The sequence below is a fragment of the Tachyglossus aculeatus genome, chromosome 6 (genome assembly GCF_015852505.1).
Source record: "Tachyglossus aculeatus isolate mTacAcu1 chromosome 6, mTacAcu1.pri, whole genome shotgun sequence".
In the NCBI taxonomy this organism is placed as follows: domain Eukaryota; kingdom Metazoa; phylum Chordata; class Mammalia; order Monotremata; family Tachyglossidae; genus Tachyglossus; species Tachyglossus aculeatus.
Genome location: NC_052071.1, coordinates 42,423,239 through 42,449,573, shown reverse-complemented (window position 1 = coordinate 42,449,573; position 26,335 = coordinate 42,423,239). Strand labels below are relative to the sequence as shown.

The window sequence follows — 26,335 nt, the reverse complement described above, 5'->3', positions numbered from 1 at the left end:
CCATGATCACATTTAGGGGGATTTTCCAACTAACACTAGAGGCAAGTGATTGCCCAAATGACGACGCAAAACGACACTTGGGCTGGGGTGGTGGCGGGGGCTATGGAGTCGGGGAGGAAAGGGGGGAATGGGCATGATCTCCTGGAGCGGCTGCCTGGATTTGGGATTCTTAGTTCCCAGGATCACTGAAGTGCAGGAACAGATCAGTGCTGCTGCCCTCCTAAATGGCAGCCTTTTGGTACTCTAGCCCCAGGTGAGGAGTTTGCTGCTCATACTGGATTGAACTCTGAGGCTAAGCAGAACCTGGCAGACCGAGGGTTCGGTAGCACCCTCTGTCAAAATGTCATTTCATTCATTGTCGTATTTATTGAACGCTTACTGTGTACAGAGCACTGTAGTAAGTGCTTGGAAAGTACAATTTGGCAACAGATAGAGACAATCCCTACCCAACAACGGGCTCACAGTCTAGTCCTGTTCCTTCTTCCTCAGAATGGCCTTCCAAAGCCCTAGGCCCAGCTTAACTTGAAGGCCCAAGGAAGCAGTCAATCAATGGTATTCATTGAGCAGTAGAGCACTAAAATAATAACAATAATAGTAATAGTTGTGGTATTTATTAAGCACTTACTGCATGCCAGGAACTGTACTAAGCTCTGGGGTAGATACAAGCTGATCAGGTTACAGAGTCCCTGACCCCCATGGGGCTCACAGTCTTAATCCCCATTTTCCATGTGGAAACTGAGACACCGAAGAGTCAAGTGACTTGATCAAAGTCACACAGCAGACAAGTGGTCGAGCTTGGGTTAGAACCCAGGTTCTTCGACTTCCAGGCCTGTGCTCTTTCCTCTAGGCGACGAAGGGCCCGGGGGGTGTACAATATAGCAGAATCCATAGGTATGGGTTGACAGGGAGCATTTCTCTTCTGGCCTAGAAATGTGGAAGAAGGACCACGACGCAAGGGAAGGAGTAGAAGGATGGTGATGGAGGTGCGAGGAGCAGGGACCGATGTTCAGAGGGCCGAGTTCAACCCGGATGGACTCGATGTGTCTGCAGTTATTAACTGAGCTTATGTCTCACAGGTGGATGAGGAGTATCAGAACCCCCATTCTGTGGATCGAGTGCCCAAGGGCAAGCTCCCGCACATGTGGGGTCAATCCCTCTACATCCTGGGGAGCCTGATGGCCGAGGTACGGAACTTTCACTCCCGGGCTCTTTCCCCTTCCTCTCTACCTTCCACGATCGCTGGGTATCTTGTTGGGACCGCCAAGCTAGGCCAGGTTCCCCAAGTCTGAATATTGGTTTCTGTTCTCTCCTGAATCCGTTTGTTTCTAAGTCCAGGGCCACAGAAGAATGAAGCAGGATGGTCTAGTAGAAAGAGCCAGCTCCTGGGAGTCAGGAGACCTGGGTTCTAAATACTGCTGATGAGATTGTGACCAACGAGGATAGAGTGAGGACTATTTTTTCAGGAGAAAAACAGACGTGTTGTCTGACCGGCTGCTTGTCCGCTGTGTGACCTTGAGCTTGTCACTTCACTTCTCTGGGCCTCAGTTATCTCATCTGTAAAATGGGAGTGAAGATTGGAAGCCCCATTTGGGACAGGGACGGTGTCCAACCTGATTTGCTTGTATCCACCCCAGCGCTTAGTACGGTGCCTGGCGCGTAATAAGTGCTTAACAAATGCCACAGTTATTATTACTGTAAAGATCTGAAAACAGAGACTTCTAGTGAGCCAGAATTGCCACCAGAGAACCAGAGGAATACTGTATCCTTAACAAGGTTGAATGAATGGAATTATGGTACTTGGATTGCTTATCCAAAACTTGTAGGCCCTCAATAAATGCTGTTGACTGATTAATTGCAAGAGGCTGGGAGAGGGGGCAGGAGTTGAGGGGTGTGTGTGTATGTGTCTGTGCTCCCCCTCAAGACTGTAAGATCACTGTGGACAGGAAATGTCTGCTTATTGTTCCATTGCACTCTCCCAAGCGCTTAATACAGTGCTCTGCACACAGCAGGCACTCAATAAATACCATTGAATAAATGAATGAAATTGTGCCGCCAGGGTAGGGAAGCATCGCATGCTTGAAAGCGCATCCAAAATACCTGCCTCTGAATCTTTGTAAAAAAAAAAAAAAAGTTGAATGGAGATATGACATGACAGTGGTTGGCATTTTTTTCTAATGACTCTGTTAGGGGTGAGTACAGAGTTCTGAATTTTTTCTTCTTCAGTAGTGAGTTCGCATCAGCTGCTGCCGCCACAGCTCAAAAACTGTGGTGCTTTTTTCCTGAATTCACCTATTGGTGTAGGCATTTGACTAATGTAATTATATTAATAACTGTGGTATTTGTTAAGCACTAACTATGAGCCAAGCATTCTATTAAGTGCAGGGGGAGATACAAGATAATTAGGTCCCACACGAGGCTTACAGTCTAAGTAGGAGGAAGAATGGGTTTTGGATCCCTATTTTGCAGATGAAGGAACTGAGGCACAGAGAAGTTAAGTGACTTCCCCAAGGTCACCCGGCAGGTAAGTGGAGGAGCTGGGTTTAGAACCCAGGTCCCCTGACTCCTATAAACCTGTAGACTTTGGATGTTGTTGATATCTATATTTGTATACATACTTTATTTACATTAATGTCTGTCTTCCCCTTGGGGCAGTAAGCTCGTTATGGGTGGGGAATGTGTCTACCAACTCTACTTTCCCAAGCGCTTAGTCCAATGCTGTGGATACAGTAAGCGCTCAGTAAGTACCATTGACTGATTGGCTGTTCCTGCTTTTTATTCAGGGATTTCTAGCCCCCGGTGAAATTGACCCCCTGAATCGCAGATTTTCGACCGTCCCCAAACCAGATGTGGTGGTCCAAGGTAGGTGTGTCTTTGTCCCGTCCGGAGCCTCATAGATCCATCACACAAGAAAGCATAGTAACTTCTACTTGAGTCACGCATTTGGGGAAGCCTCACTTAGTTGCTTCCTGGAGTCCAGAGTTAATAGACTTGGTTTAGTTTGATTTCCAAAAGTGCTGAGCATGCGCTGGGTCCGCGCTCACTGCTTTGGGTATATTTTAAAGGTCACACCACGAGAATGTGGTGGCAAAAAGTGATTTTTCCCCTTCCTTTTCAAGTGCCCCAGCCACTCCTCTCTCCAGGCTTGCTCTGTCCCCAACCTTTTCGTTGCTGGAAACCGATTCGGGTATAAGAATTTCTAATCATCAACTAGTATCCAAGCTATCCTATAGAGCAAACAGTCTAGATTGCTTTTCGGGGGTTCAAAAGCATCTGGAGGGAGGATTTTCTTCCTTTCTGCATTGTTCCTACACTTGGAATTTTATTGTTTTTTCACCCCACCCTCAGCTCTGCAGTGCTCATGTATAGATCTGCATTTTATGCCTGTCTCTCCCTCTGTAAGCTCCTTGTGGGCAGGGCAGTTGTCTGTCAACTCTGCTATATAGTACTCTCCCAAACGCTTAGTACAGTATTCTGCACACAGTAAGCACTAGCTATTGGCAGAACACATTAAATCCATCTCGTGAATGTCATGGCTGAAGCCTAGAGCGATTGCAGTTACCCACCACATCTATTTAAATTACTCAGTTATGGGACACAATCTGGGTCTCCAGAGCTCCCAGATCATCCTCCTCCTAGAGGGAACATTTACAAGCCACACATTTTTTTCAGTGGAGTTCAAACTCTTCCCTTTTAAAAAATAAATTCACAAAGGCAATTATTGGTGTCCTTGTTCAGTCACGTTTATTCACTAGTAAAATCTGGGGAACGAAGGCAACGTTCCTCGAGAAGAGAAAGTCTTCCCGATGACTCCTTCCCTGCCCGACCTTCTTCTGTCCCCCGGTTCTCCCTCCAGTGTCCATTCTAGCCGAGTCGGAGGAGATCAAGGCCATCTTGAAGAAGCACGACTTGGAGGTGGAGACGATTGCGGATGTGTATCCCATCCGGGTACAGCCGGCTCGAATTCTCAGCCACATTTACGCCAGCCTGGGTGAGCGAAGCTGACGGTCAGCAGCACTCGGGATGCCAGTGGAAGGCCTTTGGGGTCGTCGTCCGGTTCAGGCTGGCCCGTTCCGGGCTAAGGCCGCTGCTGTACCCAGACCTTCCCTGACTAGGCCCTCACTTCCTACTCTCACACTCCCGTCTGCAGCATCCTCATGTTTCCGTGGCTCAGTGGAAAGAACACGGGCTTTGGAGTCAGAGGTTCAAATCCCGGCTCCGCCACTTGTCAGCTGTGTGACTTTGGGCGAGTCACAACTTCTCTGGGCCTCAGTTACCTCATCTGTAAAATAGGGATTAAGACTTTGAGCCCCACTTGGGACAACCTGATTACCTTGTATCTACCCCAGCGCTTAGAACAGTGCTTGGCACACAGTAAGCGCTTAACAAATACCAATATTATTAGTATTATCTCCTCCTTTTATTTGCTCCTCCCTCAGCCCCCCAGCATTTATGTCCATAGCCGCCATTTTTTTATTTATACGAATGTGCGTCTCCCCCTCTAGACGGTAAGCTTCTTGTGAGCACGGAATGTGTCTACCAACTCTGTTGTATTGGCCTAAACAGAAAGAGCATGGACCTAAGAATCAGAAGGACGTGGGCTCTAATCCCGGCTCCTCCACTTGTCTGCTGTGTGACCTTGGGCAAGTCACTTCACTTCTCTGTGCCTCAGTTCCCTCATCTGTAAAATGGGGATTACGACTGTGAGCCCCACATGGGACCTTGATTTCCTTGTATCCCCCCCCAGCGCTTGGTACAGTCCCTGGCACATCGTAAGCGCTTAACAAAAACCACAGCTGTTATTATGTTACTCTCCCAAGTGCTTAGTACAGTGCTCTGCACCCAGATGACAAATACTCAAATAAATACTTGCAACTGATTGAGTGATTGTACCCAGCTCGGGACCGGGACAAGCTGATTTCTGGAGGGGGAGGAATGGGGTCATGCATCCTCAGTTGCTTGCTCCTCTTCCCCCCCGCAGCACATCTCACAAGCAGCATGGCTCAGTGGAAAGAGCCCGGGCTTTGGAGTCAGAGGTCATGGGTTCATATCCCGGCTCCGCCAATTGTCAGCTGTGTGGGTTTGGGCAAGTCACTTCACTTCTCTGGGCCTCAGTTACCTCAGCTGTAAAATGGGGATTAATACTGTAAGCCCCCCATGGGACAACCTGATCATCTTGTAACCTCCCCAGTGCTTAAAACAGTGCTTGGCACATAGTAAGTGCTTAATAAATGCCATTATCATTATTATTATTATTATTTACAGTGGAAATGCCCAGGGAGATCAGAGTAAGGACCTGCCTTCAGCTTGTCTTTGGATAGCCTGGGCCAAGGCCCTCAGGCAGAGCTCTTCTAGTGGGAGGGGCTGCAGCACAGAAGCCTCCCAGCTTAGATAGGCTGGGCCTGAATTGCTTATTTTGTAATAATAACAATGTGGTATTTAAGCGCTTACTGTGTTCCAGACACTGTACAAGTGCCAGGGTAGATGCAAGCTAATCAGGTTGGACGCAGTCCATGTCCCACATGGAGCTCCCACTCTTAATCCCCATTTTGCAGATAACTGAGGCACAGAGAAGTTGCGCCTTGCCCAAGGTCACACAACAGCCAGGTGGAGGAGCTAGGATTAGAATCCAGGACCTCTGACTCTCAGACTAGGCCACACTGCTTCTCACTTAAAATACTATCATCATCATTATTATTATGAATTTTAACTAAATACCACAACTAATAGATTCTACTGTGAACCTGAAGCCCGAGTTCCCACTTGGGCCCATTTCACGTTCTCGTGCTTTGTAAGATGGGGACCCAGATAACGGGACGTTGATCTTTTCATTTCCATCTGCATTCCGTCTCAGGCCGCAACAATAGGATGAACCTGAGCGGAAGACCTTACCGGAACATGGGAGTCCTTGGGACGTCCAAACTGTACGACATCCGAAAGACCATCTTTGCCTTCACTCCACAGGTGGGTCAGCAGCCTAGGGAGCCTCGATCAGCTGAAAGATCATTCATTCAGTCGTATTTACTGAGCGCTTACTGTGTGGAGAGCACTGTACTAAGCGCCTGATCGCCGACTAGTAAGGCATGATAGAACGGATGCCAGAGCCTGCTTGATTCCATTGTGTAAAGAGGGTAGAGAAGATTCGAAGTGGAACTGGTGAGTCTCACCTTGGGAGTGGGATTGGTGGAAAGATTGTTTGGTGTGGGGTGGTTAGCAGGGAAGCAGCATGGCCTAACAGATAGAGTACGGGCCCAAGATCACACAGTAGACAAAGGGCAGAGCTGGGATTAGAACCCAGGCCCGTGCTCTCTCCCCTAGACCAAGCTGCTTCTCAGTCTATTCCAGCAATTAGTACTGTGCTTGGCACATAGCGCTTAACAAATACCAAAGTTATTATTGTTATTTTATGTTGTCACTTAGCAGTCCTACACTAGCACAGTGTGTGCATTTTGCTTTACCTGTCGAAGAGGTGGTCTTGACTGGATGGAAGTCGATGTGCCAAAAAGGCCTGGAAGATTTGGCCTCCGCTTAGACATTGTTGTTTTTTTTTAATGGCATTTGTTAAGCGCTTGCTATGTACCAGGCACTGTGCTAAGTGCTGGGGTAGATACAAACTCATCAGGTTGAACCCAGTCCATGTCCCACATGGGGCTTACATTGCTAACTAATGCTACTGTAGACTGGATCCAGAAGCAGGCCTGAGAGCCTCCAGGCACATATGAAGCAGCATAGCCTAGTGGATAGAGCACATGGCTCCTGGGAGTCAAAAGGTCATGGGTTCTAATCCCGGCACTGCCACCTCTCTGCTGTGTGACCTTGGGCAAGTCAATTCACTTCTGTGGGCCTCAGTTACCTCATCTGGAAAATGGGGATTGAGACTGGGAGCCCCACACCGGACAGGGACTGCATCCCATGCGATTTGCCAGTCTCCACTCCAGCGCTTAGTATGGTGCCTGGCACATATATCATTATTATTGTTCTGAGGAAATCTTGCACGGAGTCTTTCTGGCAAGATACCTGCTCGCCTAGCAGTGACTCACTGAGCATCGGGGACTGTCAGTGGGGAGGGCGATCATGGCCGACTCAGCCCTTCTCTTCCTGCCTCCTTCCCATGCCACCCCTTCCTCCCACCTCAGTTTATAGACCAGCAGCAGTTCTACCTGGCGCTCGACAACAAGATGATCGTGGAGATGCTCCGCACAGACCTCTCCTACCTCTGTAGCCGCTGGAGAATGACCGGGCGGCCCACCATCACCTTCCCAATTTCCCACACCATGCTTGGTAAGTGGGGCCGGGGCTTGCGTGGGTGACGGGTCTGCGTAGAAGACAGTGAGCGGGTCCACACAAACCCCAAGACTAAGCTTTGAGGAATAGTTGAACCCTTCAGACTCTTGGTTTCAGGAGAAAGCTGAGAAGCAGTGTTTTGGCTCAGTGGAAAGAATACGGGCTTTAGAGTCAGAGGTCATAGGTTCGAATTCCGGCTCCACCACAAGTCTGCTGTGCTGTGTGTCACTTAGCTTCTCTGAGCCTAAATTACCTCATCTGTAAAATGGAGATTAAGTCTGTGAGCCCTCCGTGGGACAATTTGATCACCTTGTATCCCCCCCAGCACTTAGAACAGTGCTTTGCACATAGTAAGCGCTTAACAAATACCATCATTATTATTATTATTAAGCTCGTTGTGAGTAGGGAATGTGTCCACTCATTTTTGTATTGTACTCTCCCAAACGCTTACTGCAGTGCTCTTCTGATCACAGTAAGTGCTCAGTAATTACAATTAACAGACTGACATGGGCCCTTAGAGGCGACAGAGGAACGGAGTTCTAATCCCGGCTCTGCCACTTGTCCGCTGTGTGATCCGGGGCTAGTCCCTTCACTTCTCTGGGCCTCAGTTTCTTCATCTGTAAATGGAGGTTAAATGCAAGCCTAACTTCCCCCCCACCCTTTATTCTTCTTTTGCAGTTTGCTTACTATGTGCCAGGCACTGAACTAAGTGCTGCGGTAAATACATGCTAATCAGGTTAGAAACAGTCCCTGTCCCATGTGGAGGTCACAGCTTGAATCCCCCTTTTACAGATGAGGTAACTGAGGCCCAGAGAAGTTGTCACTTTCCTGAGATCAAGCAGCAGACAAGCGGCAGAGCTGGGATTAGAACCCAGGTCCTCCTTACTCCCAGGCCTGTGCTCTATCCACTAGGCCAAGCTGCTTCTCCCGTTAGACTCTGAACCCCACATGGGTCAGGGACTGTGTTTGTCCTGGTTATCTAATAATCACTTCAGTGCTTAGCATAGTGTTAGGCACAAAGCTAGCAAATAATAATAATAAAGCAGCTTCCTGCCCTAACCAGACTGACTCCCGGGATCTCAGCTTGAAGAAACTTTGCTAGTATACGTTTAAGGCAGGAACCCACATAGCAGAGGTGGATTTTAACCGACATCTTGCAGGAACCCCCTTTCCGCGGAAGTCCTTGTGGAGTATGCTGGTGAATTCCATGCCCCCATGACTTAGGAGATAAAAATGAGAAAGTTCTTCATTTTCTTCATTCCTTCCCTTTTCCTGGCACTGCTCGCTAAGCTCTAGGTGAAAGGCTTTGTTGTTCTCTGCCTGGCAACCTCGCCTTTCACGGGAGCAAAATAATCCCCTGCCTAAAGCCAGGCAGACATCTAGGGATTCAGATCACATCATCAGGAAGTTTCAGCCTTCGGGACAAGGCAACGGGCTTTTCTCTTCTCCCTAAAGATTAGAGCAGTCTTGGTGCACAGACCCCACAGTCAGTATTTATGGAGCATTTACTGTGTTCAGAGCACTCTACTAAGCACTGGGGTGAGTACAATATAACAAGACACATTCCCTGCCCACAGTGAGCTTACAGACCAGAGGGGCAGACAGATATTAATATACATAAATCAATGACGGATATGTACAGAAGTGCTGTTGGGCTGGGACGGGGGAATGAATAAAGGGAGCAAGTCAGGGTGACACGGAAGGGAGCGAGAGAAGAGGAAAGGAAGGCACAGTCAGGGAAGGCCTCTTGGAGGAGATGTGCCTTTAATAAGGTTTTGAAGAAGGGGAAATGGGATAGGATACATACCAGCCAGATTTTCAACTCCTTGGGTCAGCGGAGCACATTTTCTAAACCTAAATCCTGCCCATCTGCTCTAATGGTGTGAAACTACCCTCTGACGAATGGGCATGGAAGAAGCGTTTTGCCTGGACCGGACTTTCTGGATGCAGTTGGCTTTGTGTCAAGCTTTTGGCTGGTGTCCAGGCAGAGCCCACGCCTGAGCCCGGTTTTCTAGGCAAACTCCCCTAAAGGCCTCCGCTTGCATGTGTCTGCTAGCGGCATGACCGCAACATGAGCTGAAGAGGATGTAAGTTTGTGCGTTATGGTTGGAGCAGAGGCTAGGAGAGGGTGCAGTACTAAGATCAGGGAGAAGGAAACCCAGGCAAGGAAAAGAGAAAAGTGGGGTGATAAGGTGAGAGATGTTTGAAGGATGATTCTGGCCCCTCAGGAGCCTTCAAAAAGGGGTTACTCTTGCCTACAGTGTCACCACCGGCAATTGGGTTTGAAACTTGCGATGGTTTTTCCTGGCCTCGGCTCCAATCTCAAACATTTTTCTCCCTCTCTTCCCTTGAAGATAAATCTGGAACTGCTTTAAATTCAGCAGTCCTGGCTACCCTGAGGAAAATGCAGGATGGGTACTTTGGCGGGGCAAGGTAAGGGGCTCCTTCAACCCGTTTTGCGCAGAAGGTATGGAGGGATCTGGTACTTAGGCCTCGGGCAGACCCACCGTGACACAGAATTCAGCCCGAATTAATCGAATCCTGTTCTGATAAGAGTTGCTTGTTGCTTCATTTGGGGTTTTACTGACCAAAGCCCCTAAGAGTTCCTTAAATCCAAAAAGGAGGGAGGCAACCTGACTTCATGGAAAGAGCATGAGATCAGGAGTCAGGAGATCTAGTTTCTAGTCCCCACTCTGCCTGCTGTGTGACCATAGGCAAGTCGCTTAACTTCTCTGGGCCTGAGTTTTCTCATCTGTAAAAGGGTGATGAAATTTCTGTTCACTCCCCTCTCGGAGCGTGAGCCCTGAGTCGGACTGAGACTGCCAACCTGTGATTATTTTGTATCTACACCCATGCTTAGTGCATAGTGAGCACTCAATGAAGTGTAAATATCATCGTTATTGTTAGTCCTTATTGGGGGTAATGATGATGATGATGATGGTGTTTGTTAAGCACTTAATATTTACCAAGCACTGTTTTAAGCTCTGGGGTAGACACAAGGTAATCAGGGTGTCCCAGGTGGGGCTCACAGTCTTAGTCCCCTTTTTACAGATGGGATAACTGAAGCACAGAGAAGTTAAGTGACTTGCCCAAAGTACACAGCAGAAAACTCTAGCAGCTGAATTGGAGTCAGGATTCCTGCATTTTATTCATGTCTTGAAGTAGGACAAAGTAGTAGACTGTAAGCTAGTTGTGGGCAAGGGACTGTGTGTGTTTGTGGTTATATTATACTCTCCCAAGAGCTTAGTACACTGCTTTGTACCCAGTAAGCCCTCAATAAATACGATCGAATTAATGAATGAATTAACTTCTGGGGGGGGAGAGGAATTAATTTTATTCTAATGATTGGGCAAAGATTTCCTGATCTTTCAAGAGCCTCCAGATGGTTCAGACTTTTCCTCATAAATGTGTGTCCCTTATTTACTTTCTCTTACTCTCCCTCTCAAATTGTCAGGGTTCAAACAGGTAAGTTGTCGGAGTTCTTGACGACTTCCTGCTGTACACACCTGAGCTTCATGGATCCTGCGCAAGAGGGAAAGCTGTACGATGACAACTTTGAGGACAACTACGGTGGCTTAGATTCTGAGGACTGGCTGAATGACTTTGACTCCATTGATAAAGGTAAGGAGACTAGAATTAAGGATCTTTTGGGGGAGTAAGGCAGAGGTTCTAAACGTTCCTTTAAAAGGTGACCACTGTAAAAGATCTCACCCTCCGGCACACTCATCCCCCACTTTCTACTTTCTACTTTGGTCTGTCTGTAACAGTTTACTGATCTGCTTATCTTTTGCTTCCTGACTACCGTTTCTGGAGTTTTCCGGGTTGTAGAGCCTGAAGTCACCCAGATGGGCAAGGTGACTTTGCATTCCTGAATTGGTAGTTTCCAAATTGATCCACAACAAGGGATAAGACATTTTTTGAGGAATCATTGTGTGTGCAGTGAGAAAGATTTGCACTTTTTTTGAAAATGACCTAGGCTGGCGAGTGACATGAAAAAGAGTTTTTTTCAGTCAGGAGAAAAAAAACCCTCGTGTTTTAGGCCTTTTTTTCAGGTGTTAAAGTGGTGGCTCCTCGAGCCTGCGCTTTTAAACCCAGAGTGTCAGTGCGGTGTCCAGGGTGAGGTGAATTACTCTTTTAGCCAAAACAGAAGATTCACGAACAACAAGCATTCTATTTGTCCACTTGGCCCACTACTGTAGAAGCAAATCTGTTGGACTCCATGATTAGCTATTCAGAAGGAACAACCGCTATCTTAAAGGCACTTTGGTTTTCTGGAAAACAGAGCAGTGGCTAGGAAGTGAGGAAACTGATTTGCTTTGGTTTGTTTTTCACTCTGTTCTAGTAGTCTCTGGATTGTTGAACAAACCTCAACAAACCTCCCAACCCTTTCTGGGTGTTTCCTCCCTGAGAATCAAAAAAGAACCTATTTTAACTCATGGCCAGTGTGAGGAATTTAGGAATGGTAATGTACTTTGGGCACAAAAATGCCTTGTTAAAGACCAGGAATATTATTGCCAGGGCAATTATCTGCATCCTTAAAAGGGAGGTTTCTGAATACCTGTGCCACTTTTCTTCCTTTCGAGCTGGGCTTTCTGCTCTAGGGGCTGTTGTAGTTTTGGGACGTGGGGTTGACTGAACTAATTGTTTCTTTTTCTCCTCTTTCTCCCCCACCCCCTTACTAAACGTGCAGCTCACTCTGGTGACGAAATTGCTCGGTACTTAGATCACCTTTTGGAACACACTGCTCCCAGGCCCAAACTGCCCCCCAAAGCCCAGAAGGGAGGGCTGAATCGTTTCCGAGCTGCCGTGCAAACCACCCGTGACTTCATGTCCTTGGTGACCCAGGCCAAGAACCTGCATGTACAGAGTGAGTAGCGGACCGGGCTCGGAGGCTATGACAGGCAGCGTGGCTTAGTGGACGCAGCACGGGCCTGGGAATCAGAAGGACCTGGGTTCTAATCCTGGCTCTGCCACATGTCTGCGGTGTGACCCCGGGCAAGTCATTTCACTTCTCTGGGCCACGGTTACCTCGGCTGTAAAATGGGGATTAAGAGTGCAAGCCCCATGTGAGACAGGGACTGTGTCCAACCTGATTAAACTTGTATCTACACTAGCGCTTAGAACAGTGCTTGGCACATAGTAAGCATTTAATAAATACAATAATAATAATAATGTGAAACGGGGACTCTGTCCAACCTAATGATCTTGTATCTGCTTCTTTGTGGAGAAGCAGCGTGGCTTAGTGGAAAGAGCACAGGTTTGGGAGTCAGAGGTCGTGGGTTCTAATCCCAGATCTGCCACTTGTCAGCTATGTGACTTTGGGCAAGTCACTTCACTTCTCTGTGCCTCAGTTACCCCCTCTGTAAAATGGGGATTAAGACTGTGAGCCCCACTTGGGACAACCTGATGACCTTGTATCTACCCCAGTGCTTAGAACGGTGCTGGGCACATAGTAAGTGCTTAACAAATACCATCATTATTATTGTATTTACCCCAATGCTTAGAACAGTGCTTGGCACATAGTAAGCACTTACCAAGTACTATTATTATTAATATTATTATGATTTCAGGAACAGTAGAGCTCAGCTGTGGGCAGTGGCTTCTCTAACAGTCTAGTGGAAAAGACCCCATGCCTGGGAGACAGTGGACCTGGGTTCTAATTCCAGCTCCACCACTTACTTACCTGTTGTGTTACCTTGGGCAAGGCACATAATAATAATAATAATAGTAATGACACTTAATAAGTGCTTAACAAATGCCATAAAAGGCAGTACTGTCCTTAGAGCATTCTGGCTCCTAGAGGATGTATTTCCAGTTGTAATGCTGCTGAGGGAACACGTTTAGGAGTTCTGCCTTCAGAAATGTGTGCCGTGTACTATGCAGTCTGACCAGTTGTTCTGACAGGAGAACTTGATTTTTTTTTTTTTTAACGGCATATAAGTGTTTACTATGTGTTGTAAGTGTGAGGTAGGTACAAGTTAATTAGGTCTAACAGAGCTTCTGTCCCACATGGGGCTCACAGTCTAGGAGGGAGAACAGGTATTTAATTTCCATTTTACAGTTGAGGAAGCTGAGGCACAGAGAAGTAAAGTGACTTGCCCAAGGTCACACAGTAGGCGATTGGCAGAGCTGGGATTAAAACCCAGGTCCTCTGATTCCCAGGCCTGTGTGCTTTCTACTAGACCACACTTCTTCTGTTGGACGTTTCCCAGCAGCGCAAAGACTCCTGGAATATCTGCCTAAAGAGGCAGTGAAATCTCCCCACCCCCGTCCCGTGACTGAGTTTTCTACTTCTAAGGCCCTAGGCATTACCTCTCTAAATTGGGGGCAGGAAAACTCCAGAAGTGCATGTTTACATTGCCTAAATCTCACTGACCAGGACTAACTAAGGGATATAACCATCGCCAGCGCCGTGGGTGCTCTCTTTGCAATCAGGAGGTAAAAAAGTAGCAAGATCCTTTAGATTTTCCCTCTGCGTGAAGGAGAGCGGGTGTGTTGGCTTGTTTTCAAGGGTCCGCTTCATTCAAATGAGTTTATCCAGGGTCAAGAAGTGGCAATAGCTTGTGTGGTGAGTTCTCTGGAATGGTAACGGGCAGATGAGAAGCGGTGTTGTCTGGTGGGAAGTACACGGGGCCTGAATTCAAATGCCGTCTCTGCCACTTGCCTGCTGAGTGACCTCGGGTGAGTCATTTAACTTCTCTGTGCCTTAGTTTCTTCATGTGTAAAATGTTATTCCCCTTAGACTGTGAGCCCATGTGGGCCAGGGATTTTATCCAACCTAATTATCCCCCATCTACTCTAGTGTTTGGCACAGAGTAAGTGTTTAACAAATGTTGTTGTTTTGATTATTTATTATTATTATGTGGTACTAGCCCAGTCTCTCCAGTAGCTAGTCATAACCTAGTTTCTACCCATGGAAGAGGACAGAAGTAAGCAAATCATCTTCGACTATCGAGGTACCTAACTAGAAAAGCTCTTTGACGGACCAACAAAGACACAGTAAGTGTGTTTCTTTCCTGATCAGGGTCACAGCATTGATGGGGCCCCCCACCGATTATTCCAAAAAACCTAGCTGTACAGAACTAAAATTCTGCATCTGGAATACAGTTAACAGGTATGAGGGAACTCTGCCTCTGTAGTAATTGTACTGACAGAATCTGAAACTGGATTCCACAAGGCGATGTGAGGGTCCAAGCTATCTCATCTCCACGTCTCCTCTTTCCAGTTCTTAGTAACAAGAAAGGATGATTCTTTTTTCCAGTCCTTGCAGGTACACAGAGGTGATTAGTAAGCTATGATCCGGTTCTGATTCAAGCAGAAAATTTCCACCATTTCAGATTAAGCCCTCCGTGTGCCTTGCGGGTTCCAGCGTGTCCTGTCCCGTTGCCTGACCGTTTTAAACGGTTTTTTTGCAGATGTTCACATGTATCTTCCTACAAAGTTATTTCAGGCTTCCCAGCCTTCGTTGAACTTACTGGATTTCCCACAACCTGCTTCCACGGATGAACAGGTAATCTTGCGGGGCGCATTTTCACCAGCTGTTGTCAAGCTTCTGACTCCCTTGTTGGCTGCCTCTTTGGGTCCCACCTGGAAATGATGAAATTGGAGCGATGAAATGACCTGTATATATGTTTGTACATATTTATTACTCTATTTATTTGTACATATTTATTCTATTTATTTTATTTGGTTTATATGTTCTGTTTTGTTGTCTGTCTCCCCCTTCTAGTCTGCGAGCCCACTGTTGGGTAGGGACTGTCTCTATATGTTGCCAACTTGTACTTCCCAAGCACTTAGTACAGTGCTCTGCACACAGTAAGCACTCAATAAATACGTTTGAATGAATGAAACTGTCTGCTGGTTTTTTCCGTTCATGCCGGAGTGAGATGACCTGAAACGGTGCTGATGCGGTGTGATCTTGGGGAAGTCATATAACTTCTCTGTGCTTCAGTTTCCAAATCCGTTAAATGGACATTCATTACCTGCTCTCCCTCCTGCTTAGACTGTGAGTCCCATGTGGGACAGAGCCTGTGTCCGATCTTGGTTTGTATAATAATAATTGTGGTATTTGATAAGTACTTACTATATATCAAGCACTGTACTAAGTGCTGGGGCAGATACAAGATAATCAGGTCCCACATGGGACTCAAAGTCTTAGTAGGAGGGAGAACGGATTTTGGGTCATCATTTTGCACAGAGAAGTTCAGTGACTTGCCCCAGGTCACACAGCAGACAAGCGGTAGAGCTGGAATTAGAACCCAGGTCCCAGGCCTGGGCTCTTTCCACGAGGCTGTGTAAATGTGACTGGCTACGTTCCTCAGTGCCGCACGTAGTAAAGCGTGTGACAAATACAGTTGTTATTGTTATCGTTATCCAGGTACTTGGTGGGTTTGAATTTTTTCAAAGGGTGCTGGGTTTATGTGGCTTCAGTATTGTCATGCTCTCAAGCTTCGAAACTTTAAGCTGTGTTTGGCTTCACCTTTTCTCTCCCCTGCAGGGCGGTGCAAACAGATTGGGCTTGTTGCGACCTTAGAGGGGAGGGAAGGGGGTATTGCTTCACGGAAAGATGCTTTTGTCCTGGAGCTCTTTAACTTTCTGCCGTTTCCATTGGAAGGCTCCCTCTGTCCGTGTGGAAATGCACCTTCCCAGAGACCAGTCTGGAGAAGTGGACTTCAGGGCTTTAGCCAATCAGCTGCGAGATTGCCCGAGTTTACAAGACCAGGCCGACATCCTCTACATGCTCTACGCCATGAAGTACGTGACTGTCGTTTTCGGTATTCTACCCCGAAGGGCTCGGCTCTCTGAACCGAAGTCTAAAAAAAGAGAACATACTGACTCTTGATGAAAGGGCTTTGTTTTGCCACTTGTGCTTCTGTCGATTTCATTTTGGGTTGGGAAGAAGGAGGTGGTGTATGCCAAAGGAGGCACTTCTTAACTGTTTATAGCTAGGTAGTAAAAAGTGGGGAAGCCTGCATCTGCTAAACGCTCACCTTCTGATCAGTCAACATAGTTTCTCTGTGGCATTGACCTTATTAGCCCACAGCTGTAGGCATCTTTAATTGCTTGCCCTCAACTACGACTCATCCTGTGATCATGGACTTTCGTGGTGCTATTCTGATACTTTCACGAAGAGAAGCAGCGTGGCCTAGTGGAAAGAGCACAGGTCTGGGAGTCTGAAGGACCTGGGTTCTAATCCCGGCTCCACCACGTGCCTGCTGTTTGACCTCAGGCAAGTCACTAAAACATCTCTGGGCCTCAGTTACCTCATCTGTAAAATGGGGATTGAGCATGAGCCCCTGGTGGGATAGGGACTGTGTCCAACCTGGTTAAATTTCTATCTATCCCAGTGTCTTGGCATGTAGTAAGCATTTAGCATGTACCAAAATTATTATTAGAAGAATCTGGGTTCCAGTCCCGGTTCCGCTGCTTGTCTGTGGTGTGAACTTGGGTAAGTCACTTCACTCCTCTGTGCCTCAGCTACCTCATCTGTAAAATGGGGATTAAGGTTGTGAGCCCCATGTGGGACTTGGATTGGGACCAAGCTGATTAGCTTGTATTTACCCCAGCGCTTAGTACAGCACATAGTAAGTGCTTTAACAAATGTCTTAAAAAAAAAAAAAAACCACAACCTCACAAGATGAGTTTATGTTCCCAGGGTTTGGTCACCTCTAATCCAAGGCCTGGGAATTCTAATCCTGGCTCTGCAGATTTCTCTTCCTCTCCCTTGGCACAACGAATGGTCTTAGCTTTTTAGTTGTTAAAACTTGGTGAGCAAGAGAAGCTTTGCTGGGAGATTTATCAAGAATAATAACGGCAGTTATCAAACACTCATCATGTGCCAAGCACTGGAGTAGATACAAAACAATTAGGTTGGACACGGTGCCTGTCCCACATAAGGCTCACGGTTGAACTAGAGAAGTAGAATTTAATCTCATTTTATAGATGAGGAAACAGGCCTAGAGACATTGAGACAAGTCACAAGGTCACACAGCAGACAAGTGACAGAGCCAGGATTAGAACCCAGGTCCTCCGACTCCTAGGCCTGTGCTCTTTCCACCAAGCCACAGTGCTTCCCAACCCAAAGAAGTACTCAACCCTGTCGTCTCCTGAGCAGACAGTTTGCATTTTTCCTCACTGCTTAGTTGGCGGTGATTGGCGGGGTTTTACTGATAACACACTCCGCTCCTCCTTTCTAAATTCAGGGGTCCCGACTGGGATACCGAGATCTACGACGAAGGGGGAGCCACGGTCAGAGAGCTCCTCGTTGAGCTGTACGGCAAGGTGGGAGACAGTCGCCAATGGGGCCTGATCCGCTACATCTCTGGGATCCTGAGGAAGAAGGTGGAAGCCCTTGATGAGGTGACGTGACTTCTCGGCGTTTTCTTTCCCTGCGGTGCTGGCTGAGTGGTGGCAGCGCCTCTTTTTGAAGTGTTCCGAGAGCCGAGAGAATATATGCCAGGCACTTTACTCAGCACTAGGGTTGGACCTAGTTCCTGTCCCATGTGGGACTCACAGCCATAATCCCCATTTTACAGATAAGGTAACAGGAACAGAGAAGGGAAGTGAGTTGTCCAAGGTCCCACAGCAGACAGGTTCATTCATTCAATCGTATTGAGTGCTTACTCTGTGCAGAGCACTGTACTAAGCGCTTGGGAAGTACAAGTTGGCAACCTATAGAGACGGTCCCTACCCAACAACGGGCTCACGGTCTAGAAGGGGGAGACAGACGACACAACAAAACATGTGGACAGGTGTCAGGTCATCAGAATAAATAAAAATAAAGCTAGATGCACATTATTAATTAAAGCTAAATGCACATCAACAAAATAAATAGAATAGTAAATATGTACAAGTAAAATAAATAGTAATAAATCTGTACAAACGTATACACAGGTGCTGTGAGGAGCCAGGAGTAGAACACAGGTCCTTTGACTCCCAGCCCTGTGCTCTTTCCATGAGGCCACACTACTTCATTTCCCCAAATATTCACCCTCCCTCATGCATTCCTCTCAGGGTCGCACCTGGAGAGTGTCCAATCCTCTACCAGTCTGGACTACAGGAGGGAGAGTCAAGCAGAGGCCTACCCATTCCATTCCTAGCTTGGGCAGTGGCTAGTGAGTGGAAGACAGTCTGCCACAAGTCAAAACTCACCTGTGCTGGGCAGCGGTGGCATGGTGGGAGAGAGTCGATGGGGGAGACTCGGGTTTACCACACAGAAGGAGGGAAGGGGCCGTCCTGGCGTCCAACTCGTGCCTAAGGTTTAACCCCTCCATGGCATCAGCGGGAGTGGACGAACCACTTCATAAATATTCTCCCCAACCCCTGCAGTTTCTCTCCTTCTCACCTCACTCCTCTCCCTCTACGACCCAGCGTGCACACTTCACTCTTCCAATTCCTGCCCACTTACTGTACCTCCATCTCGGCTCTCTAAGCCGTCGACCTCTTGCTCCCCGCCTCACCCCATAATCAAAGCCCCACTAAGATCATATCTCTTCCGGGAAGCCCTCCGTTGACTAACCTCTCATCTCTCCTCCCTTCCGAGTCGTCTTCACACTTAAGTCCTTACCCCCTAAATACTGAAGTCCTCAGTCAAGTCCCCAGGCCCACTGCACGTTTATCCATATCTTTATACTCTGCGACTTCGCCTACCTGTAATTTATTGCCTTTCTTCCTGACGAGACTGTAAACTCCCCAAAGGCAGGGCACATATCTGCCAAACTGTACTGCACTCTCCTAAGTCCAGTGCTCTGCACACGTGGCAAGCACTCAGTAAATACAACTGATCTATGGAGACAGTGCTCTGCACATAGTAAGCGCTCAATAAATACGATTGATGATGATGATGATGTTCATAAAATGGTATTTATTGAGTGCTTACTGTATGCAGAACACTGTACTAAGCACTTGGAAAGTGCAGTTCAGCAATAACGAGATGTTGCCATTAGACTATGCCTCAGCCTGGGTCTTAGTTCAGTTGGACCTCATGACTTCTCTTTTGGTTCATTTTATACCCCGTGCCTTAGTTTCCCATGGATTAAAAAAAGGGTAGAAATTCACCCCTCCCCAGCACCCCCCAATTAAATTGAGCTTGGGAAAATGCTCCATGTAAATATGATGTATTATAATTTTCTTTCAAAGTCCCAGGTCCACGATACATGCCTTCCTACGGTACTGAATGTTCCCAATGTTCCCTCTTAAGAGACTTTTGGATGGCTGCCCCTGTTGGAAACCCTTTCAGCTCTATTATCGTATGGGTGTCTGATAACGATCTTTGTAAATAAAGATGATATCTTGGGAAGGAAATGGATAGTTATGGATTTATGGATTAGGACTGAGAGATCTGACTCTGTCATTCGGAAAGACTTTCAGGCGAGACCATCTTTAAAAATGTTTTTCTTGTATTAAACCAGCAATCACAAATGCGAGTACGTGCCTTGCCAGTAGCCCACGCGTATGTATTGACTTACATGTCCTGTGACTTAAAGCACGCACTCGTCTCCATTTCCACCCTTCTTTCTCTGGCCCATTCCGTTCTTAGTGGGCTACAGTAGAGCAAATCCCTCAACCTTCCTTCTTAAGCCATTCTGGGGTTTAGGTCTCTTTTCTGGATTCACATCACAAAATGGTGGCAGACCATAAAAAGCAAATGTTTGTTTTTATATGTTTTTGTTTTAACATCCTTTGGCATAGTAGTAGAAGGGGTAATGGTATTTATTAAGCCCCTATGGAGTGCAGTGCACAGTACGGAGTTGCTTGGGTAATGGAAAGAGAAACCAAGGATTTAATCCTTGTCCAGAAAGACTTTCCATTCTGGTTAGCAAGCTAATGCAATAGCAGGTATAAATTGGGAAGCCACTTGAGTGCTTACAGTCTCAGTTTCTAGAATGGAATTAACTTGTGATTTGCTAATAATATAGCATGGATCTATGAAAATCATGGTATTCTTAGTAGCCTGTAAGAGAGCCAGGGTCATTTTCTTTTTGTTTTGTTTTATTTCAATGGTATTTGTTAACTAAAGTGACAAGACAGTCAGGTGAGACACAGTCCCTGATCCTCAGTGCTTAGAACAGTGCTTGTGGCACAGAGTAAGGGCTTAACAAATACCATCATCATCATCACAGAGGGCTCACAATGTAAATCTGAGGGAAGAGGATTTCGTCCCCATTTTACAGATAACTGAGGCAGAGAGAAGTTAATAATAATAATAATAATAATGGCATTTGTTAAGCACTTACTATGTGCAAAGCACTGTTCTAAGCACTGGGGGGGATACAAGGTGAGCAAGTTGTCCCTCGGGGGGGCTCACAGTCTTCATACCCATTTTACAGATGACATAACTGAGGCCCCGAGAAGTGAAGTGACTTGCCCAAGGTCACACAGGAGACATGTGGCAGAGCTGGGATTCGAACCCATGACCTGTAACTCCAAAGCCCGGGCTCTTTCCACTGAGCCACACTGCTTCTCTAGTTAATTTGCCCAAGGTCACGCAGCAGACATGTGGCAGAGCTGGGGTTAGAACCCAGTCCTGGGCTCTTTCCACTAGACAACACTGCCTCTTTTAGAAGTGTTTGAAGAGCCGAGGGAATATGTACTCAGTACTAGGGTTGGACACAGTCCCTGTCCTGTATGGGGCTCACAGCCATAATCCCCATTTTACAGATAAGGTAAGAGGAACAGAGAAGTGAAATGAGTTGCCCAAGGTCACACAGCAGACAAATTGTGAAGCCAGGAGTAGAACACAGGTCCTCTGACTCCCAGGCCTGTGCTCTTTCCACTAGGCCACACTACTTCATTTCCCCAAATATTCGCCCTCCCTCGTGCATTCCTCTCAGGGTCACACCTGGAGAGTGTCCAGTCCTCTACCAGTCTCGACTATGGGAGGGAGAGTCAAACAGAGGCCTACCCATTCCATTCCTAGCTTGGGCAGTGGCTAGAGAGTGGAAGGCCATCTGCTACTCCCCAGCAGTGACATGGGGAAGAATCGAGGGTGGAGACTCAGGTTTACCATGTGGAAGGAGGCAATGGTAAACTGCTTCTGTATTTTTACCAAGAAAACCGAATGGATGCACTACCAGAACAATTGCAGAGGGAGGTGGGGATTTTGGGAGAGATCTGTCCTTAGTTTCGCTATGGGTCGGACACAATTCGATGGCATAAGACAACAACAACAACAACTTGTACATTGCCCCTGCACTTGATTCTGTACCCCTTAAACACTTTGATTCTCTCCCCTCCCCAATCCCACATCACTTCTAAGCCGTTGGATGCTCAGCCCACCTCCAGCCCCAGTTTGTATACAAACCCTCATTCTCTGCCATTTCCCCTTTCTAATATTAATTTTAATGTCTCCCCTCCTAGACTGTAAGCTGCTTGAGGGTAGGAATTGTGTCTACCCACTCTTTTATATTGTATCTCTCCCAAGCAGCATATTCATTCATTCGGTAGTATTTATTATGCACTTATTGTGTGCAGTGCACTGTACTAAGTGCTTGGGAGAACACACCACAACAATAAACAGACACATTCCCTGCCCACAATGAGCATAGCCAGGCTGGGAAAGGACCTGGGTTCTAATTCTGGCCCGCCGCTTGCTTGTCTACTGTGTGACCTTGGGCAACCCACTTACCTTTTCTGTGCCTCAGTTGCCTCATCTAGAAAATGGACATTAAGACTTGAGTCCCATGCTTGTTGTGGGTGGGGAATGTCTGACAATTCTGTTGTATTGTACCCTCCCAAAGGCTTAGTATAGTGCTCATAGTGGGACATGGACTGTGTCCAACCTGATGGGCTTGTATCTACCCCAAAGCTTAGTACAGTGCTTGATACATAGTAAGCAGTTACTAAGTACCATAAAAAAGCACTTAGTACTGTGCTGTGCCCCCAGTAAGTGCTCAATAAATACATTAATCGGGGAAAGGTTACATAGGTGGGAAATTATTCAAGTTTTCTTGGTTAAGAAGGTTTTTTGGGGAAAAGGTTTGGTTGAAATGAAAACAGGTCTTTGCGGGGAGGGTGGAGAAGTGGGAAGAGAAACCGTCACGGTAATGGGGTTGCCTGAGCAGTGGCTCTGGGGTTCGAGGAGGAGTGTGGCATTTTCGACTCAGCTGTGTGATGGTGTGTCTGTTTAGGCCTGCACCGACCTCCTTTCGCATCAGAAGCACCTGACGGTGGGACTGCCTCCAGAGCCTCGTGAGAAGACCATTTCGGCGTAAGTGGTCCTTTGGGACGGTGCAGCTTTACTTCACTGAACCCTCCTCCACCCCTCCATCCCAGCCCCTTCTGCAGACTCTGTAGATGGGCTTTTGCAGCGTAGCTCTCTCCCAGCCCTGGCAAGATACCAAATACAAAATGACGCAGTATGGCCTTTTAAACAGAGCACGAGCCCTGGAGTCAGAAGGTCCTGTTTTCTATTCTGTGTGCCCTTGGGCAAGTCACTTCTCAGGGGCCTCAGTTCCCTCATCTGGAAAATGGGGATTAAGACTGTGAGCCTATTTGGGACTGTGTCCAACCCAATTATCTTGTATCTACTCCAGCGCTTCGAACAGTGCCTGGCAAATAGTAAGCGCTTAAAAAATACCATTATTATATATAATTAATATAATAATATACCTGAGGGAGAGCAAGACCTCATCCCTGCTTTCAGGCCTTGGGAGTTTAATAATAAATATAAGGGTATTTGTTAAGCACTTACTATGTTCAAGCACTGTTCTAAGCACTGAGTGCTGTTCTGAGCACTGGAGTTAAAGGAGAGGTGGGAGAAACACAAACATGTACCTGAGACCAAAGACGACAAACCCTGTGAACAGATCCCAAACTGTACCCATAAGGGCTTAGAACAGTGCTTGGCACATAGTAAGCGCTTAACAAATACAATGATATGAATGATTTAATTATATTAATGTCTCCCCCTTTAGACTGTAAACTCCTTCTGGGCAGGGAATGGGCTTACCAACTCTGTCCTATTGTATTCTCCCAAGCGTTTATAGTCGGGGGTGGTGAAGGAGGGAAAGGAATGTAAGGGGATTCCGGGCCGTGGCAGAGGAGCTGCAGAGGAAGGGGAGAGAATTAGGAGAGAAACAATGGTGAGCTGCAGGGTGGCAGTATATCACAATGGCCTTGCTTTTCTCCTCCTTCAGCCCCCTGCCCTACGAAGAGCTCACTCAACTGATCGATGAAGCCAGTGAGAACAACATGAGGATCTCAATCCTTACGCAGGTGAGCAAAATTCAGTCAGGCGTCAAGGATCCCAGACCTGGAGGCCACTTGGAAACAGTGGATGGGAGATACTGGATGGGGAAGGGGACGTGGCCTTGGGAATATCGATACTTGGGAGAAGCAGCACGGCCTAATGACAAGAGCACGGGCTCGGGAGTCAGAGGATGTGGGTTCTAATCCCAGCTCCGCCACTTGTCTGCTGTGTGACCTTGGGTAAATCACTTCACTTCTCTGTGCCTCAGTGACCTCATCTGAAAAACGAGGATTAAGACTGTGAGCTCCTCCTGGGACGGGGACTGTGTCCGATCTGATTAGAGAAGCAGCGTAGCTTAGTGGCAAGAGCAAGTCTTGGAAGCCAGAGGTTGTGGGTTCCAATCCCGGCTCCGCCACTTATCAGTTGTGTGACTTTGGGCAAGTCACTTAACTTCTCTGTGCCTCAGTTACCTCATCTGTAAAATGGGGGTTAAGACCGTGAGCTCCACGAGTGTCAACCTGATTACCTTGAATGCTTAGAACAGTGCTCGGCACATAGTAAGCGCTTAATGAAATGCTGTCATTATTATTATTATTACCTTGTATCTACCCCAGTGCTTAGAACAGCGCTCGGCATATAGTAAGCGCTTAACAAAGTCCATAATTAGTATTATTACTGTTATTACTGATGGGTTGTTTCCCCCTTCCTTAATGACTAGCAGGAGATAATGGTGTACCTGGCCATGTATATGAGAACCCAGCCCACCCTGTTCGCCGAGATGTTTCGGCTCCGGATTGGTCTGATCATACAAGTTATGGCCACGGAGCTGGCCCAGTCCCTCCGCTGCTCAGGTACGTGTCTCGGGCCCTCTCCCGAATGCTTCTCACAGCTCCAGAAGTGCACAGGGTGGCGGCGACTTGTTTAGACCCGAGCCAAAACCGTTCCTAAGCCTGGGAGCGGCCGGGATTCGATTCTGGCTTGGGGGTGTTCGCAGTTGCTGACGTCTGTGTGTATTGGGGCTCGGGGGGGTTGTCCAGGCCTGCCTGTATGGTCTGCTTGTTTGGGGATGTTGGGGAGGGTCTCACAGCACTGAGGGCACATCTATCTCCTCACACTCAACACCTCCAGCCCTGGGCAGACCTTTTTTTCTTTATGGCATTTGCTAAGCACTTACTATGTGTCAAGCACTGTAATCAAGATAATCAGATTTGTCCTCTCCCACATGGGGAATCAGAATCTTAAGTAGAAGAGGGTAGAATTTAATCCCCATATTGCAGATGAGGAAATTGAGGCACTGAAGTGAAGCGCCTTGCCCAAGGTCACCCCGCAGCAGACAAGTGGCAGTGTCTGAGTTAGAACCCAGGTCCTCTGAGTCCCAGGCCTTTGCTTTAGCGACTGGGCCACTCTGCTTCCAGGCCTTGGGTGGACTTAGCCAAGAGCTCCTTGACCTATGTCCTTTGGGCTGTGCAGAAGTCCAGGGCCTCAGCTGGGTCACCTTCAACTCAGGAACTGTGGAAGGAAGCAGTGTGGTCTAGCGGATAGAGCGCAGGCTGGGAGTCACAAGGACCTAAATTCTAATCCCAGCTCCACCAATTGTCTGCTGTGTGACCTTAAGCAAGTCACATCACTTCTGGGCCTCAGTTCCCTCATCTGTAAAATGGGGATTAAGAGCTTGAGCCCCATGTGGGATGTGGATTGTGTCCAAGCTGATTAACTTGTATCTGCCCCAGAGCTTAGTACAGTGCCTGGCACTAGTAAGCGCTTAAGAAATACCACTTCAAAAACAAAAAAAAATCTTGTTGAGTGGCCTTGGCTCAACCTAAAAAGAATATAAAAGTTCTTGAACCTTACTCCCTCTCTTGTGCAAAGCTGGGTTCTATTTACACTGAAGATGATAATAATAATAATGGCATTTATTAAGCGCTTACTATATGCAAAGCACTGTTCTAAGTGCTGGGGAGTTTACAAGGTGATCAGGTTGTCCCATGTGGGGTGCACAGGCTTAATCCCCATTTTACAGATGAGGGGACTGAGGCCCAGAGAAGTGAAGTGACTTGCCCGAAGTCACACAGCTGACGAGTGGCAGAGGCGGGAATTGAACCCATGACCTCTGACTCCAAAGCCCAGGCTCTTTCCACTGAGCCACGCTGCTTGTCTCTCCTTTGACGTCAGAGCTGCACTGTAGGAAAAGGCAGGAGACCAAGATCTGTCTTTGGTTTAGCAGCTGCAATAGGCCGATTTTGGTTTCTGAGCCTTTTGCCCACCTGGTGTCAGCTGGTTACTATGGGAATCGGACCCGGGACTGAAATAATGACCAGCTGACACGACAAGATCTCTGCAACCAGAACCTCCGGGCTTCGGTTGTCAGTGGCAGATGGTGCCATGCTCTTAGATCTACATGGCCTGTTTCTGGACCGCCCCCATCCTCATCGTGCTAATGCCTCGTGCCAACTGCTAGTGGAGCTTCCCTAAATATGTGCCTGGTGGGCATGGGTGTACCTGCTGGAGTTGACTTTACCAATTAATCAGCGGTATTTATCAAGCACTTACTGTGTACAGAGCACTGGACTACGCACTCGGGAGAGTACAGTTCAACAGAATTGGTCGATACTGTCTCTGCCCACAATGTGCTTACAGTCTAGGTGGGGAGACAGATAAATAATTTGTAATATTTAATGTATATTAGTGTATATTAGTGCTGAGGGTGGGGTGAATACCAAATGCCCAAAGGCATTCCTGTGCAAACACCACCCGTGAACTTTTTGCCCACCCAAAAGTTCTGGTAGGTGACAATTCAGTAGCATTTGGTTGGCAAGAATAAGTTTATATGTATGTCTGACATTCTCCTCACAGCTTACAGCCAAA

The 26,335-nt window shown here is 47.3% G+C and overlaps 1 protein-coding gene and 2 non-coding genes across 7 annotated transcripts in view; all 3 read left to right on the top strand.

Moving 5' to 3' along the window:
- PHKA1 (phosphorylase kinase regulatory subunit alpha 1) overlaps positions 1–26,335 on the top strand; it is a 71,414-nt gene that overhangs the window by 23,124 nt on the left and 21,955 nt on the right. For 3 of the 5 annotated variants that reach the window (XM_038747885.1, XM_038747884.1, XM_038747883.1), the window contains exons 12-25: positions 1,077–1,184; positions 2,781–2,859; positions 3,854–3,988; positions 5,852–5,961; positions 7,134–7,278; positions 9,636–9,714; positions 10,736–10,902; positions 11,972–12,148; positions 14,697–14,791; positions 15,896–16,035; positions 17,484–17,640; positions 22,410–22,489; positions 23,418–23,496; positions 24,192–24,321. In XM_038747885.1, the coding sequence (XP_038603813.1) occupies positions 1,077–1,184; positions 2,781–2,859; positions 3,854–3,988; positions 5,852–5,961; positions 7,134–7,278; positions 9,636–9,714; positions 10,736–10,902; positions 11,972–12,148; positions 14,697–14,791; positions 15,896–16,035; positions 17,484–17,640; positions 22,410–22,489; positions 23,418–23,496; positions 24,192–24,321 (1,681 nt within the window). The remainder of the gene's footprint in view (positions 1–1,076; positions 1,185–2,780; positions 2,860–3,853; positions 3,989–5,851; positions 5,962–7,133; positions 7,279–9,635; positions 9,715–10,735; positions 10,903–11,971; positions 12,149–14,696; positions 14,792–15,895; positions 16,036–17,483; positions 17,641–22,409; positions 22,490–23,417; positions 23,497–24,191; positions 24,322–26,335) is intronic. The other 2 variants (XM_038747887.1, XM_038747886.1) reach the window with 1 other exon arrangement.
- Positions 18,285–18,422, top strand: LOC119930337. Its single transcript, XR_005451814.1, has one exon. It is a non-coding gene; the product is annotated as a small nucleolar RNA SNORA7 (small nucleolar RNA).
- Positions 21,104–21,241, top strand: LOC119930200. The gene has a single exon (XR_005451688.1). It is a non-coding gene; the product is annotated as a small nucleolar RNA SNORA7 (small nucleolar RNA).